Below are 20,365 nucleotides of genomic sequence, written 5' to 3' on the forward strand. Positions count from 1 at the left end.
CGCGAATCGCAACGTAAGTGGTCGGTGCAGTAACCGGTGACCGCCGTGAATTTCCTAAAATTTAAACAATTCGCTCGAACATAACCGAGACAGCCGCATTCTGTCTCTCTCTCTCACTCTCAATCTCAATCTCACTCTCACTCTCTCTCTCGACGCGATTTAATCGACCAACGCGTGTCGCAGCGATGGTCGAATCTATTTCGTGGGACCGTCGAAACTGCCGTCGCGTGTCTCCCGAAGAATTAGGGCCTCTTCAGCTCCCCGCGAGTTCGATCTCCGTCGCGACGACCGGACGACGACGACGAATTGGCGACGACGTTGACGGCGACGACCATGACGACGGATCGACGTGTATTTCCTCCTTCTTCTCGTCGATTATGTTGGCAGTTCTTCTCGAGGATGTGTGTGTGTGTGTGTATATTTATTTATTTATTTATATATATATATATATGTGTGTACGTAAATCTCGTTTCCTGTTTCCGTTGGAATGCAATTCGGTATCTCCGCGCGGTTTTTTTCTTTCTCCGCTCGATGCCCGAAATCGTGTTCTGCGTTTGGTTTATTTGCGAGCGAAAGAGGCCCGATTATTACATAATTTATCACGCGATCCACGCGCAGAAAATGACGGCGAGCAGTGTGTGTTCTTTCTCTCTCTCTCTCTCTCTCTTTCTCTCTCACGTGTTCCGTATCTGTTCTCTCCTCGATTCGAATATCAGAGATGCCGCGGGGAAGGCGTGCACGCGCGTGTAAGTGCCGAGCGGGGAAACGCGCGCGCGCGCTCGCCTCGTTCATTTATCTCCTCCTCATCCTCATCCTCATCCTCATCATCATCATCATCATCATCGTCTCCTTCTCCTCCTCCTCCTCCTCTTTACATTACTTGTATTTTATTTATACTTTTTAGTTTTATTTATTTTATTCCATTTTTTTTTCTGCTCTCCTTGTTACTTTTTTGCGGTTACTCCCGCGGTTATCTTTTTTTCATTTTCTCGGTTTTTACGTTGCTTAAGAAAAATTATTGTGCCGATAATATGTTGGGTCGCTAGCGAAACCCTAAACAGGCAGTGCAGTACGAGTGAGTCCTTAAGCAATCTCGAGGCAAGCTTCGGCCTAATATCACGTTTCACGAGTCCGTCGAGCTCATCGATATAATTACTTATTTTATTCTGATAGGTTTTTCTCTCTGAACGTATGTTGATGTGTATTATGCGTGTGTGTGTGTATGTGTATGTGAGTGCATTTTTCTCGGTGTCCACGCGGTACTTGTCGTTCTCTCTATGTTTCTGTGTACATGTATCCACGTGTCCCCTTGCTCCGTCGTCGACGTGTAACACGTTGCCCGAAACCGAAAGCCTTTCGCTTTGCTGAAAAGAATTCTCTCTTCCCGACGTGTCGAACGATTTAACGCAAAGTGCCGCGATGATCGACGACACTGCATTGCGATGTTTAATCCTCGGACAACGGACATTTTCCAGCGGTTACAGCGGCCATGGTCCACTCGAGTCATTGCGATCGATTTGCGTACATTTATACATAATTTATATCAAGACCAGCGTCGACGGACGACTCGATATTAACAATTGATAATTACAAACGACCGCCGAGGATCCAGATGCAGTCGTTGCAACGCGGGTCAAAACGAACCCGGCGTCCGCCGGCCGAGGATTAAACCGAGAGATTGAACCCCTCGTTACAGTGTGACCTCTAATAGCTATCTTTTCTCCGGTTGCCCTAATCGTCTAAAAATTGCACTCTCGATGCGACACAGGAGAGATCGATATCTTGGTTATTAAAGCTTGGATGGCCACGCGGTTTCAGGCATCGTCTTACAGCGACGCATAACTTGCGACCTCCTATAATCTTATAATCTTCTTCTTCTTCCACATGTATGTCGTGTGTGTGTGTGTTCATGTGCGTGGTGTTACAACTGCATAACGCATTCGACTCCTCAGCAGCTCCTCGTGTGTTTTCGTTAATGATCACTTACATGCGTACGATTATTTAAATCTTAAGTGTCGTTCTCCCTTCTTCGATCACGGTGTACAGTATCTTCGCGAGCGTGTCGCGGCTCTGTCAACTCTCGCACTCTCTCTCTCTTTGCCAAGCGTCCCGATCGAACCAAAGCCGTTCGATCCTCGTGGAACGCAGCGCCGGCAAGAAAGTGTCTGCTGGACAAGTAGGCGTGTGGTCGCGGGTCTTGGACGACCCTCTCGAGTCCTCCTCTCTTAGCAAGTCTTCTCCTCGAGTCTGTTTCTCCTCGAGTCGGTTTCCTCGTCGAGACGAGCGCGTCTCGTTCGCATGCCCGTCGACGAGGAGTCCTCTCCGTATGCGGTTGCAAACAGGGCAGAGATGGTTGCAGTGGAATTGACATGAATCAGACGATCCTCGTTGTGCTAGAACGGTTTGGTCTCCAGGACGAGCCGGCTCTCCCGATTTCTAGGTCTGCTCCGACGGGACGACGGAATCGACGAGAACAATAATAATAATCGGCACGAATCGCGGACCGGTCCCCGAGCAGACCTAATCTCTCGCAGGAGACTGCTGTCGCGCGACCGTTTTGGTCAACAGGCGCTCTCCAGATGGGCGCTCTGCCTCCTCCTAGCCTGTCGTTGCCTGAACTGATGGAACTCGGCCTTCATGGCCTGCACCCTGGCCTCGATGTTGTCCCTGGTGTACCTGGCAGGCTGGTGGTGCACGGTGTGCACCTGATGTATATGCGGCACGTGTATCGTGTGTATCTGATGAACGGGCGGCCTCTCCTCCCTGGTCGGCGTCGAGGCGGACGTGGGCGTCGGCGTGCAGGACACCGGGTCGAACTCGTAGTGGCCGTCGACGCTGCCGGCGTCCACGGCGTTCTGGATGTGCGTGTGACCGGCGAGCTTCGCCTGGTCCTGCAGCTCGAGCCACCGGCCGACCAATGGCGGCGGGGGCGGTCTGTATGGCGGCGGCCTCCATTCCGCTACGGTGCTTCCGCTCCTGGAGCTCTGGTTCTGCTGCGATGTGTTCTTGCTGCCGAAACCGGAGCTGCTGGACCTGCTCTCGGGCGATGTCTCGAGGTCGGGCGACGCGGCCAGCTCGGGAGCGGACCTCGCGTGCCTCGCGTGTCTAGGCGGCAGCCTCGCCCTCGGTCTGCCCGCCGGTTGCGGCGGCGACGAGGTGGCCAGAGGCTGGACCGGCACGAACCTCCTGGACTCCGCGTGGATGGCTTTCAGCGAGGGCAGCTCCTGGCTGTACCGCTGGTGCATCGACCGCAGCTGGAGATAGTCCGGCGGCGTCGGGAACGACCGCTCGACCGACGACGGCTGCCTAACAGAGCTCAGGTCGCTGAAGTACAGCGGCGTCCACGGGACCTGCGGACCGCTCGGCGAGCTCGCTAGGAAACGCGGCGACGAGATCGTGCAGATCGCCGGCGCGATCCTCGCCAGGGAGTTCACCGTCCCGTGGTGGTGGTGGTGCAGATGGTGGTGCATCATCGACTGCAGACCCCCTCCGTTCACCGACACCCCGCTACCGTCCGAGCGCAGGCTCAGCTGGCTCGTGCCGACCAGCGGACGACGCCACGACGACTTCAGACGTTGCTTAGGCAGGAAACCGCCGTCGTCGCTGCTAGACGCGTCCAGGATGCTGTTGTTCGCCGAGCTCACCACGGAGTCGGCCACCACGAAACGGCCGTCCGCCGCGCGGGAGATCTTACCCAACGGACGACCGCGGCACGTGTCCGGCGTGTCCGGGGTCAGGATCTCGCGCAGCAGGTTTAGACCTGGTACTCGGCTTTTTCTAGGTCTACGGTAGGACAGACAGAGCGTTAGACAGGGGAAACGGCGGCGGGTCGCGGGCCGGGGCCCGTCGACCGCGTCGACGGAGGCGTCGAGGCGCGTCCAATTTTATCGCTTTCCAGACTTTTTTTTTTTAGAAATCTTTTTATTTAGAGCTTCTAATTGGTCGAGATATCGTTGCGATTCTTTGAGAGAGCAGACAACTGGGTCGTGATAATTAGTGCAGCTGCAATGTCGCTGACAAATGGGTGCGCTTTTGTTGTTGGGACTCTTGTAAACGGACTTGGATTTTTATGCTTTCTGAAATTTTTCGGGCCCCTCTGTTATATCAGAAAAGGCGTCCAACTCTTTATAATAATTATATTGTAATATATGCTTGAATAGAGAAGACTATAAACAAATCTCTGACGAAGATATTTTTACAGCATACACAAATTCAAGAACCGGTCATTTTCTATAGTTTGATAGGTCTGCTTCAACCAAGAGATTCCACTGTACTACATAAACCTTATTGATTACATTATTGCATAATTTACTACTCGTGAAAATTATTCAAGACCAGAATAAATTCTTAGGCAGTTCTCGTGGCTTGCAATTGATGCAATAATACTTTGGCATAAAAATCCTTAGTCTGCTTATAACAAGTCTTTCGTAAATTATTTGCACAGTTCAATAATGAGTTTCTGCTGTGATAATTGTAAATTTTGATATGCTGATTAAAAATCTTTATTTAGAGTGAAGACACTTTGTGGGTGACATAAGTGACGTGGCAAAGAAAGGAAATGGTGTAAAGACCGTTGACAGTATGCACGTATGGGGATCAGTTATGGTACCTGGCAGGTATCTGGAAGATATCTTAAAGGTATTTGGATCCCGAAGGTATCCCAAAGTCATCTCGAAGGTACCAGGATGGTATTAGCACCTATATTGCAAGTGCATCAGTTGTCCTCTCTCAAAAAATAACTCATTCCAAATCTGACACCATAAAATCAATTCCTCCAAAGCGATTCAATTCGACGCCATTACCTACACAATATCAAAAAAGATATCAATTCCATATCAATGCAATGATCGATCCTTCGTTGTTTATAAAAACTGTCTAGACCTCCTCCGACGTGGTTGGCGGGCCGCCGTACAGCAATAACGTGCAACAACGACGTAAAAAAGACACGCAACGTTAAACCACGAACATAAAACGATAAAAGGTAACATAAGTTTGCTAGATTAAAAACAATGGAACGAAAGGCAGAAGAGACGTACAAGTTTGAACGTACAAGATATAAATATAAATATATATTTATATATATCTATATCTGGTTCAGATTCAACTGCCTGTACGTATATAATAACGAATATAACGGATGCAGGCAGGGGGATGCATGCGCATGCACATTCCGGTGCACGAGTGGTCGGGCGTGACGTGGGTTGTGGGTGGGTGGGCGTTGCCAGTGACTGGATCTTTCTCTTTCATTTGTAATACATTTGTTTTCTCGCTATATTCTTTACTGTATCTTTTTTTTTCTTTTTTTGTACGCAATTCTTTATTCATTTTTTTTCGTCTCAGCAAAGATCATTTTTTTGTTTTCTGCCCAATCTTTTTCTCAAGCTTTTGACTGTTTTCGAATATGTTTCTCTATTTTTTTTTTCCTTATTTTTTTTCTTTTTTTTTTTTTCTTAATCGAGAGAGATATATCGATTGAATTAATTATTTAGTGATAATAGCAATCGTGGATTTAGGTGCTCCGAAACTCGTCACCTTTTCTCCTCCTTCGGGTCCGGCAGCAGGGAAAGATGGGGGAGAGAGAGAATGTTGTAACACAACGATTACATTCACAAAAAACAAGATCGTGGCGATAATGATAAGAAATATAACGCTAAATAACCGAACGTTACTTCTAGGCGGTGGTGTTTAGGGAGCAAATAGATAGACTGCGATGAGAAAATTTTTTTGTCACGTATCGTTTTCGTTCCATCCACTATAGATCACCGGGGGGCGGGGATGGGGGGCGGGGGGGCGCGAGCCCCCCCCCCCACGGACACGCGTGTTCTCGGCGTGCAAACCACCCTCGATCGAGATCGTCGGAACGCGAGCGCGCGCATTTTGGCGGACGCGTCGTTCCCCAAAAAATTGGAAGAGGACAACACGGGCGCGAGAACAAAACGATACCCGTAGAAAACTATAAACCGTGCTGGCGCGGCGAAACAAAGGTGAAACGAAAGCCGGGTACTCTGGAGGCGCGGCGAAACTATACGAAGAACAAGATCAAATCGAACGATATACGTGTGGGCCATCGTGTCGCCGGCGATACGATCTGATCGGGCACCGGTCTCTTATAGTACGCGAAAAACCGCGTCGAACACGTGGGGCGACGTTCCCCCGTGCGACGCGCCGTTACGGAGATACGAATACGTCCGGCGCGCCGCAGTGGAAACGGACGGCCACGGTCAGACGCGTCCGTCCGACGCGGACTTCTTCGAACTCGATTATCTCGACAACAACAGCCGAATAAAAAAAAACTTGCTACACGTTTTCTCTTCAGTTTTCCACGACGAATTTCACGAGCTAACTTTAATCGCGATAATTTCACGGACGACGTTGCAAAAGTTGAAAAACTAGGCCGACGTTCCGCGTCGATTTTAACACGAGTTTCGACGCTGCTCGACATCTCTTCAAAATAAAAATCGTTCGCGCGTGGTGGACCGTACGGCCGGCTGCACGATGTCCCGAATGAAATATACAAAATTGGCAAACGGGGTTCAAAAAGGGTGGTTCTGGGATAAGAGGGAGAGATAGAGAGTCGAAGAAGCACATCGAAATAAGAGTAACGCTCGCCGGTCGTGGGGGATTCGCAAGGGATATCGAGCAACTCGTACAGCGACGACCGTCGGTGTTAAACGTTCCAAAAAACATGAATAAATACAATGAGACAGTCGTGTGTGTTATAATATTTGGATGCAGTTTTGTTTCGGGTTGTTTCTTTTTTTTTGGGGTGGGGGTGGTGGTTGGGGGTTGGGGGTTGGTGGAGGGTAGAGCCGCAGTGAGAGCGGCTTACCTATTGCTTTTTCGTTTGCTTATGTCCGAGTGTTCGAATGCGATCGCGTCTTTTTACGGCTCGTCTAAAATCGATAGACTGGAAAAGAGGAAAAGAATACAAACAGTTTCGGTTAAAAAATTTCTTTCGATCGATTCGCTTATCTTTTGTTATTTTTTTTTTGCTTTTTTTCTCTTTTTTTTTTTTGCTCAAAAACTCTTTCTTTTTCCTTATCTTTTAACTTTTCGTTGGTGAATCTCAAATCTCTTTTATATATAAAATATATATATATATATAGGATTATATAGTTCGATTGCTGGTTTCTCATTGGCATGCTCGGTCAAGTGTGACATGCTACGTGAGAGAGATAGAGATAGAGATAGAAAGAAAGAGAGAGAGATAGAGAGCGAGATAGAGATAGATAGAGAGATAGATGAAGTTAGAGATAGAGAGAAAGAAGAAGAGAGAGAAAGAGAGATAGAGAGAGAGAGAGAGAAAAGATTGAAAAGCGAACGCGTCTCGTTCGCACTTTCCGTGTGATATCGAGATCCTTTCAACGTGAAGAGACAGAGAAAAGGGTTAAAAGGTGAGAATAAACAGCTGGGCCAATTCCGGCAGATTTTTACTAGGAAATCGATAGCAATTTGTTTAGCCATTTATCGAACGAATAATGAACGAAATAAAATAGCCAGCCCTGTGCTTATCAAACGAGGCATATTAATTTCCTTGCAATTCAGTAAAATATACCACAAAACAAGTAAATCCTTCCATTCTTCAAAATCAAATAAAAGAACAAAAGGATTTATTATTTTATACTTCTCTTTCAGTTCAAGAGTAAAAAGTACAAGACAAATAAATCCTTTTACCATTTAGGAAAATAAATCAAAGGATTCATTTGTTCTATTACACTCTCCACTTTTCAATTAAAAAAGAATACCACGCCTCGTACGATAAATACAGGAATCGAATAAATTCGATGAACGCGAGGTCAATTGTTATTAGGAATCGATCCTCCGCCGTTCTGATCGGCCCCCTGGTCTGCCGGTATCGGCCCGAAGTATATAATCTTGAAAGTAAACGAAGCAAACTACCGAATGAATTCTCGAGAACAAGTGTTACTTCGGTGCATCTACTGGTAGAGAAATTTTGCGCGAAAACTCATAGAGAACTTTGAACATACGAGCAAAAATTGACTTGAGAGCGGGGTCGACGGCTCCGCGTCGCGACGTCGACACGCGATCGGTGGACGCGCGGATCGTCCGCGGTTCGACGAGGAATCGCCGACTTCGCGCGGAAAACGCGGGCGCGGCGCGAGATGTCATGGAGCCGCGTAGATTTCATGGTGGCGAGAGATGTCATGGAGCCATGTAGATTTCATGGTGGCGAGAGATATCACGGAGCCATGTAGATTTCATGGTCGCGCGAGAGATATCATGGTGACCCACGTGCGCGGGGATCCGCGGGTCTACGATCGTCGACGAAAGGATTGCTCGATCGATCGAAGGGAGCCGTCGACCCGCTGGCAACGTTTCAGGTATCGTCTATCGATTGAGCGAGTGGCATCAACGAGAGACGACCGACAGTCTTGCTATGGTGGAGTGAGAGACGGTGATAGCGAACGTGATTTCGGTGAGGCGAGGTGGATCGACAAGATACGAGCGAGTGTGGGTGAGAACGAGAATGATAAAGGGATCAAAGAAAGAAGGCGCGGCTGGTTCGGTGTGAAATGCGCAGAATATCGGATACGTATACGTATATAAATGCACATGTATATATAAATATATACACGCATATAAATCTACACGTATGAATGAATCAACACGTGTACATAAATCTACACGTATATATAAATCTATATATAAATCATATAAATCTACACGTATATATAAATCCACACGTGTACATAAATATGTAGACATAAATATCCACGTGTACACATATATGTACATATACATATCGTACATATGGTATATGCGACTGGCAGATCAAGAACGAAAGGAACAACGAAAAACGAACATCGTAAAAATGAGGTGAACGAGTATAAGGTGAATTATGATAGCTATACGATATACATATATATAAATGAATGGTCGAGGCGAGATCGTGAATGAACATGACGATCGATACAAGTGATGTCGGTACGCGCGGCAGGCTTCATTGATCGGATCCACAATGTACGATATATATTTATTTATGCAATAATAACCACGCGGTGTAGCCTCGTTCGCCAAACCCCGAGCAAATTTGCGCAAAAGAAGCAGAACGTGGTTTCATCTAGGGAGCGACGCGCCTGCGTGTCAGACGATCGATTTCAATTAATTATATCGTTAATCTTATGCTCCGGATTATCATCTTCGTTATCGACTTTCTTTCGACTTCTCCGGCTCCAACTTCGCACGATCATTCTTTTAGTCCCGCTTTATTGATCTTCAAGCTCGCGATTGGAAAAAGCGGTTATTATACAGAAGTTTGCTAATTTGATTAACACTTTTTACGAGCGTTCAATTCATTATTAAGTTCGTTCGAATGTATGCAGATTCGTTGAGAGTGGATTATTCTTTGCTCTGGAGAATTATTGAATAAATTAAGGAGATTTATGGATTATAATTAAGAATTAATGTCCTTTAATTTTATAATGATTTTGAGGCTACTGGTAAAATATTAAGAGCAGAATTCACATATATTCGTATTTATAATGTACTTTACTAGAAAATAAAACTAACCTAAAAATTTCTACGTACCTAATCGTCGATTAAAAAATTAATTATATCATCCTTATTATCAAATATATTATATTATTAATTGATCAAGGTAGAACCACAGCCCGACGAAAATAAGTCGAGAGAAAGTCTCTTCGTTGTCTAAGCGAAAAACTACCCCCATGAACCGCGCTAATAAAAACAACAGCCCCCCGTGGACACGCAGCCGCGTCGTCCACGAAGCATGTGAACCGGGCCCGTGAACGATCCGTAATCATCAACTACGTAAACACATCTACCGTCTTGCCTCGATGAACACTCTTATCTATGTACTCCCTAATTCCGCCGAACGAAGGTATATAGGGTACTGACTGGATGTTACTAGTGTGACTCCTAGCTGTATTGCCTGTACTGCTGATCTCATCTACAGTCATGACAATCATCCTAAGTAGTAGATAGTAGTAGTAGATGGTAGTGGTAGATTAGTAGGTCCTAGCAGGTACACATTGCAGAGCTGTAGTCTCGCACAGTAGGTAGGTAGTAAAATTCGGTAGCGGTAGTAGTTGTTAGTTGGTTGGTTGTTCTTGTTGGTAGCAGTAGCAGTAGTAGTAGTAGCAGTAGTGGTAGTAGTAGTAGTAGTGGTAGTAGTTGGTAGCGGTATTATAGTACAGTTAAGTAAAGTAGTAGCGGTAGTAGCAGTAGTTAATTCAGTGACACTGGCAACGGGTCTCAGAAGAACACGTCCCCAGGGGCTCGGCAAATGATGTCGATTATGCTCGCTCGATCGATCAACGACGAGGTATATATTCGATCGACTACGACGTAGCGTCGATCTCTCTCTGCTATTTAGGTTCTCCGGTGTTCTTTTTTTGCTCGGGTACACACACAAACACATACATGTAACACCGTCGGCGAGATCTTATTCTTTTTCGTGGTCTCTCGGGAGCAACCGTCGTCTCGGGTACGTACTGATGGTGGTAGCAGTAGAGTGGTGGTAGTAGGTAGTTAGTAGAGTAGTAGTAAGTAGTAGGTAGTAGCAGTAGTAGTAGTAGTAGGTAATAGTAGTAGTAGTAGTAGTAGTAGTAGTAGCAGTAATAGTAAGTAGTAGTAGCAGTAATAGTAGTAAGTAGTAGTATAGTAGTAGTATTGTTAGTACTTGGTAGTTTTTCTTTTTTCAATGTGGCTAGCGGAGGTTAGGCTTACTGTTCCGCCTCTCTATGATAAACACGCTCTCGTAATCTCGATTATCGAGGTGGAGCGCGTGATGGTCACGATCACGGTTCGGGGGGGCCTGCTCGTGGACCGGCTCCGAGGTGGCAGTGGCGGGGGTGGTTACTTGCGTAGGAAGTGGTGGTTGATGAAGAGGTTGTGGTGGTGGTGGTGGTAGTTGCGGATTCAACGGGCTGCAACGGGTCAGCGTCGAGACTGACTCGCCGCACGCGTTTAGATTTGTCGACCTACAGAAAACACAGAGAGAGAGGAGGACAAGAGACGCCCACGTTTTCATCCTTTCTTGTAGTAGAATTTTTTTTTTGTTTTTTTTGTTTTTTTTTTGTTTTTCGTCGATACCGTACTGTTTTTTTTCGTTCGTTCGTTTTTTTTGTTTTCTCGATTTTATACGTTTCTCTCCGTTCGTCTCTAAAACACTCGGTGTTCCATCGTGCTTTCTTAACCGATCGTTTATGTTTTTTTATTTTTTTTTTTCTATTCTCTCCGTTCGTTTCTCGGTCTTCTCTAACGGGGAAACACGGTTCTCGGCCGTTCGATTTTATCTATACGTTTTTCTTTTTTTTTTTTTTTTCTATTCGCTCTATGCACACGGTCTCGTTTCTCGGTGCGCCGTTTTTTCTTTTTTACACGTTTCTACTTTGCTCTTTTATCGTTCCGCTTGTGTGTGTGTGTGTGTATATTTTTTTTTGTCTCTTTCGCATTGTTTCCGTGCTCGTTCTCTCTTTTTTTCCTTTTTGCTCTCTCGTGTACAGCGCGTGTTCAGAAAACGAAAAAAAGAGAAACGGCGCCCCGCGTTTGCCTTCGCGCGACGGAAACCGCGCGTCGCCGAGAAACGGCTGACGGGCACGGCGGAGAGAGAGAAAGAGAGAGAGAGTGTGAAACGGCGAGAGAGAGAGAAAGAACCTTTTTCGATTTTCCTTTCTGTTTTTCTTCGATTTATTCCATCGATTCGCGCGAGTAGAGTTCCGTCTTTCTCGCCGCTGCCTCTCGATCCCCGGTATTCTCTAGCGCGCGTTGGCTCTCTTCTGATCCTTGCTCTGACCGCGATCCTCGATTCCTCGAGGCTCCGTCGGGATCGTGTTCGCGCACCGGACTCGATCAACCTTTAATCTTTTGTCTCGGTCTTCGAAGACGCCGTCCCAAAACTTCGATCGAATGCGATCGGTTTTCTATCTGAATACCGTGTTAAATCAGTCCGAATATTATCTAAATTAAATCGAAGAAACTCGAGCAGAAAGCTCGCGTTCGATTAAAAATTCGAGACGAACTTTTGGGACCGGCTGTATTAATCGTTAATCAATCAATTCGTTCCGGGGGCCGACGAACCCGATCCCGCGACTCAAAATCTTTTGGCAGTGGCTGAACCGTCCAGCCCGTTCTGGATATACGTGTGTGTATAGGTAGAAAAAACGTGCAACATTCTCATCGAGCGGAGAAAACCGCGCGCTCGCGCGCGGAAAACCAAAAACTGCGGGGCTTATCGCGCGCCGCGAGATACAGAGCCCCCGCGGAGGAAACTCGCGCCAGGGTATTTTTTATTTTCCCCCGTATTCGATTCGGTGTTCGCGGCGGCACACGTTATAATCGGATAACGAGTTCAATTTGCTTTGTGCGCCGCGGCCAAAACGGTCGCGATTAAAATTCGACCGTAACGCGATCGACGCGATTCCAAACCGCCGCGGAATTTCAACCGTCGTTACGACGATTCCGAACCGATTGCCGCGTTTATTGATTCGTGGCCGACAGCGTCGCGAAATTCCCGGCAATTTTCGACACTTCGGGAAACGAGGATTTCGAGATCTTCCGATGCGGGTCGCGACGATCTTAATCAAACGCGGAATTGTTCCCTTTGCAGGTTTGCGCCGATTGCGCGGACCCTTGACCGATTACGATCGCGCGAATTTTCTCCGATTTCTCCAATTTCTCCGCGATTTTTCGATCGGCGCTCGATTATCGCGCGCTGTTTCGCGTCGAAAGCTGGCCGCGATGATTTTGTTCGTTTGATACACGTTTCTGAATTTGTTAGGCAATTTTTGGTAATATTGTTAACCCTTTGCGATTGTATGCACTGTCACGGTTATTAACCCTTTGGATTCGAGTGGTGACTCTGAAGCAGCATTAAAATTATTCTATTACGTTGCAAAATAATTTTTGTAACAATAAGGTTTAAATTTAAAAAGTTATCAAGTAGTAAAACTGTTGGCAGGAGTCGCGAGAATAAATTTTGTATGCATAAAAATTGATTTTCTTAAATAGAATGGAAATACCACGAATCAGAAAAATGATTTCAGACTTACAGTTAAAATGGCTCCGAGTGCAAAGGGTTAAATTTATTTAAATACTCGTTCTATTTTTATGTAAATTCGATGAATCGATGTCTTAGATGTCTTTTCTACCGTACTGTTTTGTTCGAATTTTTAAACAATCTAATTTCTCACGATTTTATACTCTTCCCAATAGCACCCTGATTATTTCAAAAATCCAATAAAATGATATTATAAAGCTGAAACAGAGCTTTCGAACAGCCACCTCAGAGAAGAAAAGACGCGAAAAATAAAGTTCGATCGTCGAACGATGAACGAGGATCGCGCGATGATCCCCTAATCGAAAAAATCCACGGATCTCTGAAATATCGTCGGGATTCCCCCTCGGGGGACCGAACACTCGATATTTCAGGGAAGGCTTTTTCGGGCCGACTTCCGGCCAGTTTTCGTGCGCAAACAGCGGGACTGCGTCGCGTAAACAGCGGCCGATCGTTAATTGCTCTCAACACAAATATCCGTGATGAACAGCGGCCCGTTGCATTAGCGATATTTTCACGGCTAGCCAAATACGAAAAGTGGCCTCTCGCTCCGCTCCGCTCGCGGGACACGCGCGATAAGCCCCCCGTGTCGCGGCGCGACAGACACACGCGCGCCCGCGCGCGCATACACACATGAAAAGGATGCGCGCGTGTGTCGGTGTTCTCGAATAAATATGCTCGGACAGAGAGCGAAATAACGGCAACGACGATGGTAATAGTGGGCGGTGGTGGTGGTGGTGGTGGTGGAACGGGGAGGGAAATCTCTGGTTAGAGTAACTGCGTCGATGAGAATGGAGGACGGTGAATGGAATTACCAGCGGAAAATAATTCGCGGCCGGGTGAACGCGCGGAGAACGAAAAACCGACTGGCTTGTGTGTGGGACGAACGAAAAAATAAAGAGACGGAAGGAGGAAGGAGAATGATAGAATGACAGATAGAGAGACAGAGAGAGCGATAGAGAGAGAGAGATAGATAGAGAGAGGGTAATAGCAAAAGAGAGAGAAGTAGCAAGAGAGAGAGAGAGACAGAGAGAGAGAGTGAAGGAACGGGTGGAAGAAAACGGGCGTCGAACGACAAACGAAATGGCTTCGTCGCGGGAAACAAAGGCGACATACGATCCAGAATAGGCATCACTGCAGTCGTATTGTGGACTTTTGGATGCCACGATGGAAATCATAATAGTCGGCTGAGTACCCGCTACTACACGTGCAAGTCCGCTTGGCGTGATTTCAAAGCTTGAACACCTCTCGGTGTTATCGAGGCCGATTCCTCGTTTTCATACGTACGTACGGGTGTGGTTTGATTCTTTTTTCTTTTTTTTTTATTTTCTCGTCGGGATAAAATATTTTTGCGACGACGTTCGGCGAGCGTGCTCTCTCTCACGACCGTGTACTGTTCTATCTTTCTCTTTTTTCTTTACTCGACATTCTTTTCTCGTTTACGACATTTTTTTTATTCTTTCTCGACATGTTCTTTTTTTTACTCGACATTTTTCCGCTCTAGACGCTACGATTACCGTTTATTTATTTATTTATTTATTTTTTTGCCCGACTACTCTATTATACGGTTTGTTCGTTCTCGGTCTCTCTTTTTGGCGTGTTCGATCTTTTTTTCATCTCTATGTCTTTTTTCTTTTTATTTTTTGTCGTTCGTACTTCTCGGTCGTTTGAACTCCGGGTCTCTCTGTTTTCTCTCGCCTGGGTTCGCGTCTCGGCGGACGTGTCTGCACGCTTCGAACGCGACACGTTAGAGAGGCGGGGGGAGATCGAGCAAAAACACTTGGCGTGATCCGAACATCGATCGCGATCTAGGGAGCTGCGCCGATCGTTCCTTTGACACGCCCGAATATATACTGTATCAGCGAATATACTATATCAGCGAATATACTATATCAGAAAATATACTATATCAGGTAATATACTGTATCAGGAAAAAAATATACGCCGTGTCTCGTTTGGAGCAAGCACAACTAAGTGTCTCGAACTATACCGATGCCGCGAGAGATTATAGATCGTACGCGGTATTTGATCGGCTCGAGAGACGAATACGATGCAAGAGATGATTATTTTTTTCGGTTTTGTAAGGTCATCGATGTCGAGCTCTGCATGTAGGTGCATGTATCTTTCGATTGCATCGGGTGGATGACGTTAACCGGTTCGCTACCAGCGCGACTCTCTATTTTGTCAGAGGAATGTTAAATGAATTTTATAATTATTTAATGCTTCGATTTTTGCAGAATTTATGGCGCTCCTTTGACGATGGTTTATAGTCAGATTTGATAAGGGTACGCGATATGATTTAGTGACACGTGGTGTTTTAAATATGCTATAGCCAATTTAATATGATATGATGTATTTAATATGATATGACGTATTTAATACGATAGGATATATTTAATACGATACTGTGTATTAATACAATAAATATAACGCTGGTAGCGAACGCGTTAAAATCGGGACCGTGGGGAAACAGATTTTCCTAATAGCAAATACACCGTAAATATTTCTCTCTCCTCGTGTAACACAGAATTTAACGAATAAACTATTTCCGAAGCAGCATTTGACTGCCTTTAAATCACGCGGTTAAATACATTTGAAATACTAACTCCCATAACTACCATTTCCAACAGAATTTATCTCTCAATCTACTTTTAAATCACACAGTTAAATCAATGTAAAATAATATAGTATTCGATATGCTATAGTTTCATAGCTACTATTATTTCGAAAAATATTCATTTGCCAAGATCCGTGTCACGTGAGATACATTCATGGTCGATTTAATACACGGAAAATCGTTGTTTCACCGTGGTCCGGTGAAAACGCGCACGAAACAAGCGTGGCAAGTGCCTTGACCTCGAAAATGACCGTCGACGAAAAGGGGGGGCGGGGACATTTCGCGTGGGTGAGACGTTACGGAGGGATCTCGTATGAATGCAAACCAGGCCAAGCGATCGCCCGATCGCTCTCCCATCGGGGAACTCGCGACCGTGCACGCGCAGAAACGAACGAGTCCACCTCCATTCGGGAGGGGATCGCTCGACGATCATCGAAACGGTCTCCAAAACCTCGTCCAAAATACCTCTGCTGCTGCGGTTTAGTCTGCCGTTTTTCTTTCTACTTTCTTTTTTTTATCTTTCTTTTTTTTTGGAAAGAAATTATGCGATCGTTACCGGTTTGCTCGCGTTGTGTCATGTACGGCGCAAGATCAAAAGAGATCTTCCGTTTTCTTGATTTCATTCGATCGGACGTTTTTTTGTTTGCTTCTCTTACGCGTCCCCTCGCTTCGTCCGCAAATTGCACCGAGTTCTCAAAAAAAGGGAATTTGTGACCGAATCCCGTGGATCAATGCGAGTTCGTCGCGGTGACGGCGGACGTTCCGACGCGATTGCTTCGTGCCGACGCGGTGGACAGGTGTCGCTCATCTGAATTGTTCTCTTGTAGGCCGTTGTTTACTACTGCGATCTCGACGATTATGTACACGAGATTATTATTATCACTACCATTATTATATTTATTGTTCTATTTCGTACTGTAATTTTTTTGCAACCGTGTCTCAATCCTTTCACTTCTTTGTACACGTGAATTGTTTCGGAGATATTGCAGCTGAGAGAAGAAGAGTACGTTTTATCTGAAAATGTGTATATGTTGGTAACGAAGTAGAAAATTAATTCATCGAAGTATGCTAATAGAAATGATCGTAATATATGTTATATATATTTAATATATATATATTTAATATATATTTAAAATTTTATGTCAACGTGCAGTTTATATGTCGTGTCAATGTCTATTTTATATGTTACGTCAATATACATTTTATATGTTACCTCAATATACATTTTATATGTTACCACAATATACAATTTATATGTTATGTCAATGTCTATATTATACATTAAGTCAATATAGATTTAAAATGTTCTGTCAATGTGAAATTAATACGTCACGTCAATATCGATTTTATATTTTATATCAACATTTTATATCAATTTTACGTCGTCTCACACTATACACAACCCTTCCACGCGTACACAAAGAAGCGCAAGGATGCAATCACAGATTGATTGCACTCGAACCGGTCTAAAACCTGCGTTTAAACAGTGCATTCGAAATACGCATAAAACACTCGACTATACCACGACTCACTATAGAAAACGCTACAATCTAAAGAAACGACGACGACGACGACGTGTATAGACTCGAAGACGAGTCCATCGCTTCGGAACTCCGTCGTTCCGAAACAATGATAGTTCCCGAGCAATTATCAAAGTACCTGTCGCTCGCGGAACATCCGCCGTCACACCCTCGATCTTCCGCGTTCCTCCATAGGATCCATTGAAAATTGGATCGAGCCAACGGGGGGAGAGAGAGAGAGAGAGACAGCGAATAGTAATCCCTCGCCCCGTGTCGCTCGCAAGAACTTACAATTAAAAAACCAACGCGGAGATTCCATTCCGTTCGTCCGATAACAAGGAAGCTTTGGCACGAGCCGCCGCGACTTTGGTTCGGATGATCTGCGCGCCGGTCGATTCGCCCGGTTATCGAACGAACGATCTATACGGTGTCGATACATAACCTCGACAGACTCGTGACAAATAGAAATGTATATATGCATAATCAGGTGTGCACGGGGTGGGCCGGGGGAACCGTTGCGAAACCGTTCGCCGGAATATCGCTGGAACGACGGTAAATGATTTTTAACTTCTGGAAATTAATTCTGTAGAGATTAGACTGTGCTTTAATTAATTAAGATAATTTCTTGAATATTTAGTAAGATTTAATTTAAGAAGATTTTGTATAAGCAGAAAAATCGAATATATTACGAGTGAGTATTCTCTGGTTTAATTAATTAATAACAGCGACGAACGTCGATTTATCTTCTAGAAATTATTCTTCGAATTGTAGGAGAACTGTTTTTTAAGTATAAAAAATAAAATTGATTCTAGGATGGCAAAAGAATTATTATTGTTTTAAAATTCTCGAGTATGGGAAATAAAATTTGAAGATATTCGCTGGACAGAGAAATGTCCTCTATTCGCAGCGATTAAATAATTGCAAGGGATAGTAACAAGGGATGAAAAATTAACCTATAAAAAGTCGACGCAGTCGGATGCGTCGAACGATTCGGCATTGATCGGCTCGCCCCGTGCACACGTATTTATTTATATATAATTATCTCGAACACGTTTTGTCAGCTATAAAGATTACTCTGTGAGAGGTTTCGTAAATGCTTGCGGTGCTTCGGTCGCCTAATGCTCGTAAGAGGGGGTGGAGTGGACTTAATTGCTAGCTCTGGCTAAACCTAAGTGATGTATATATCTCTTCGAGGTCGCATCTGCCGTCGGACCGTGTTTCTTTCCGAACGATCCCGGTCGGGCCGTGTTCAGTCTTCGGAGGGCAACGAAACCGTACAAATCGGTCGCCTTGTTTTCGCGACAACGAAAGAGATTCGCGCGCGGCGTTTCGACGGCGGACGGACAGCAGATGGGACCCCCTCGGTCTACGTCCTCGATTCTGGCATTAAAATCCTCGAACGATCCCCGGCAACCATATCATCCCGACTGTGGCGGCGGAGCCGGGGACCGAGAGATTATCAGATGGAAAAACCTGTATGAGTGGAAACGTGAACCGGTCCGGTGTTATTGACACTCACTTTTTCAAAGGCACTGTTCCCTGGGGCCCCTGCCCTGCGCCGTTCCTGGCGTCGGTCACCCGGCAAGACACCATACTATACGCTGAAAGCAGTTCTACAATGTCACGAAAATTATGTTAAATGGATTACAAGCTGTTCGAACGGACCGAGGCGCTCGCCCGGCTCCTGCGTTACCTGGTCGACACACACGTCGCCTCCTTCGCGAAAACCACCCCACCATCCACCACCTGGGCAACGATCGATCGAGGCCCGATGCCGCTTCGAACCGCCGAATCAAAATTTTATTCCGTCCCAATTAAAATTCGATCATGGAAAACGAAATTCCGCGGCGGAGAAAATTTCGGGGCGGAAATGAAAATTCTGTTAGAGACATTAGAATTCCATTATGGAGATTAGAATTCTATGATGGGAATTGAAATTTCGAAATGAAAATTAAAATTCTATCGTAGACATTAGAATTCCATCATGGAGATTGGAATTCTATGAAAATCAAAATTTTGTTATAGAAATTAAAATTCCATTATAGACATTAGAATACTATGATAAAAATTGAAATTCCACGATAGAAAATTATAATATTAATTTAAAATTCCTTCCTTGCTCAACTATGCAATTCCTTCCTTGCTCTATGCAATTCCTAATCTACGACTCTACTTACTATACTATGACAAAAAAAAGCAAAATAAAGAAACGAACCAAAAATCTCTTTCCTTGATAATTATAAGATTAATTTCACTAACGATATATCAAAGTGTCTGATTTCTAAAAAAAATATTCCAGGAATAGAATTTTGATTTTTAGGTGAACGCCTCGTGTTCAGGTGAATTGTTAAGGGCGCGTCGATGGGGTGTTCAGGAAGGACGCGTCCGACGACCCAGAGCCCAGGTGCGGGCCAGACTTGATGTGTGTAATTCTCGGCGACGGCAAGGGCTGTATCAACCCCTGCGGTCCCCGTACCCTACCTTTCTCCTGTTTTCGTCTCTTCCGCTTATTGCATATCTTCACCGCGCATATACTCAGGATGATCGCGACGATGAAGAATAATATACCACCGACCACGCCCGCTGTGATCGCCTTGTGTTTGACGCGCGCCGGCACCGGGAATTTCACCTGCTCGCTCGCGCCGTAGTTCGTCGCCGAGTTCGCGAACACTTGGAAATAGTAGGTCCTACCGCCGACCAGATTCTTCACTGCAATCGCCGCCCCATGGAACAGAGAATTCGTTCGCGCGTTGGTTAATAGCGTCGCCGACGAGAAAAACCCCATCGTAATTAAATCTGTTGCGAAATGAGCGATTTTTGTTGCGGAGATATTCACGCAATATTTTTGGCAAATTGTATGAGTATTAGTGCAAGATTGTAGCAAATTTTTATATAAATATTAATAGAATATGTTAGCAAATTTTCATTTTAGAGAATTCTGATAAAATTCGTTTATTGGAATAAAAATTATTTTTGAGAGCAAATAAAAAAATGCTATGTTATTCGCCACGTAATTTGCCTCTTCTCGAATTAAATAAATGCCTTTAAATCTCGTTGAAATTATTCGAATAAAAATAGAATATTTATCTGAATCCTGTCTCCTGCAGGAGATTTTTTACTTCGCCTAAAAATTCGCAACCCTTTTCGTTTCCGTATCTGAAGACAGTGCTAAAAGGAGGCGAGCTTCGA

The 20,365-nt window shown here is 45.1% G+C and overlaps 1 protein-coding gene across 1 annotated transcript in view; it reads right to left on the reverse strand.

Moving 5' to 3' along the window:
• Positions 1-106: 106 nt before the first annotated feature.
• The window catches only part of LOC144470534 (protein turtle), a 74,915-nt gene continuing 54,656 nt past the window's right edge, over positions 107-20,365 (reverse strand). The window contains exons 11-13 of the mRNA XM_078181808.1: positions 19,658-19,885; positions 18,696-18,789; positions 107-3,783 (exon numbers count right to left, since the gene is read on the reverse strand). Of these exons, the coding sequence (XP_078037934.1) occupies positions 2,562-3,783; positions 18,696-18,789; positions 19,658-19,885 (1,544 nt within the window). The 3' untranslated portion in view covers positions 107-2,561. The remainder of the gene's footprint in view (positions 3,784-18,695; positions 18,790-19,657; positions 19,886-20,365) is intronic.

This window comes from Augochlora pura, chromosome 5, assembly GCF_028453695.1.
Source record: "Augochlora pura isolate Apur16 chromosome 5, APUR_v2.2.1, whole genome shotgun sequence".
In the NCBI taxonomy this organism is placed as follows: domain Eukaryota; kingdom Metazoa; phylum Arthropoda; class Insecta; order Hymenoptera; family Halictidae; genus Augochlora; species Augochlora pura.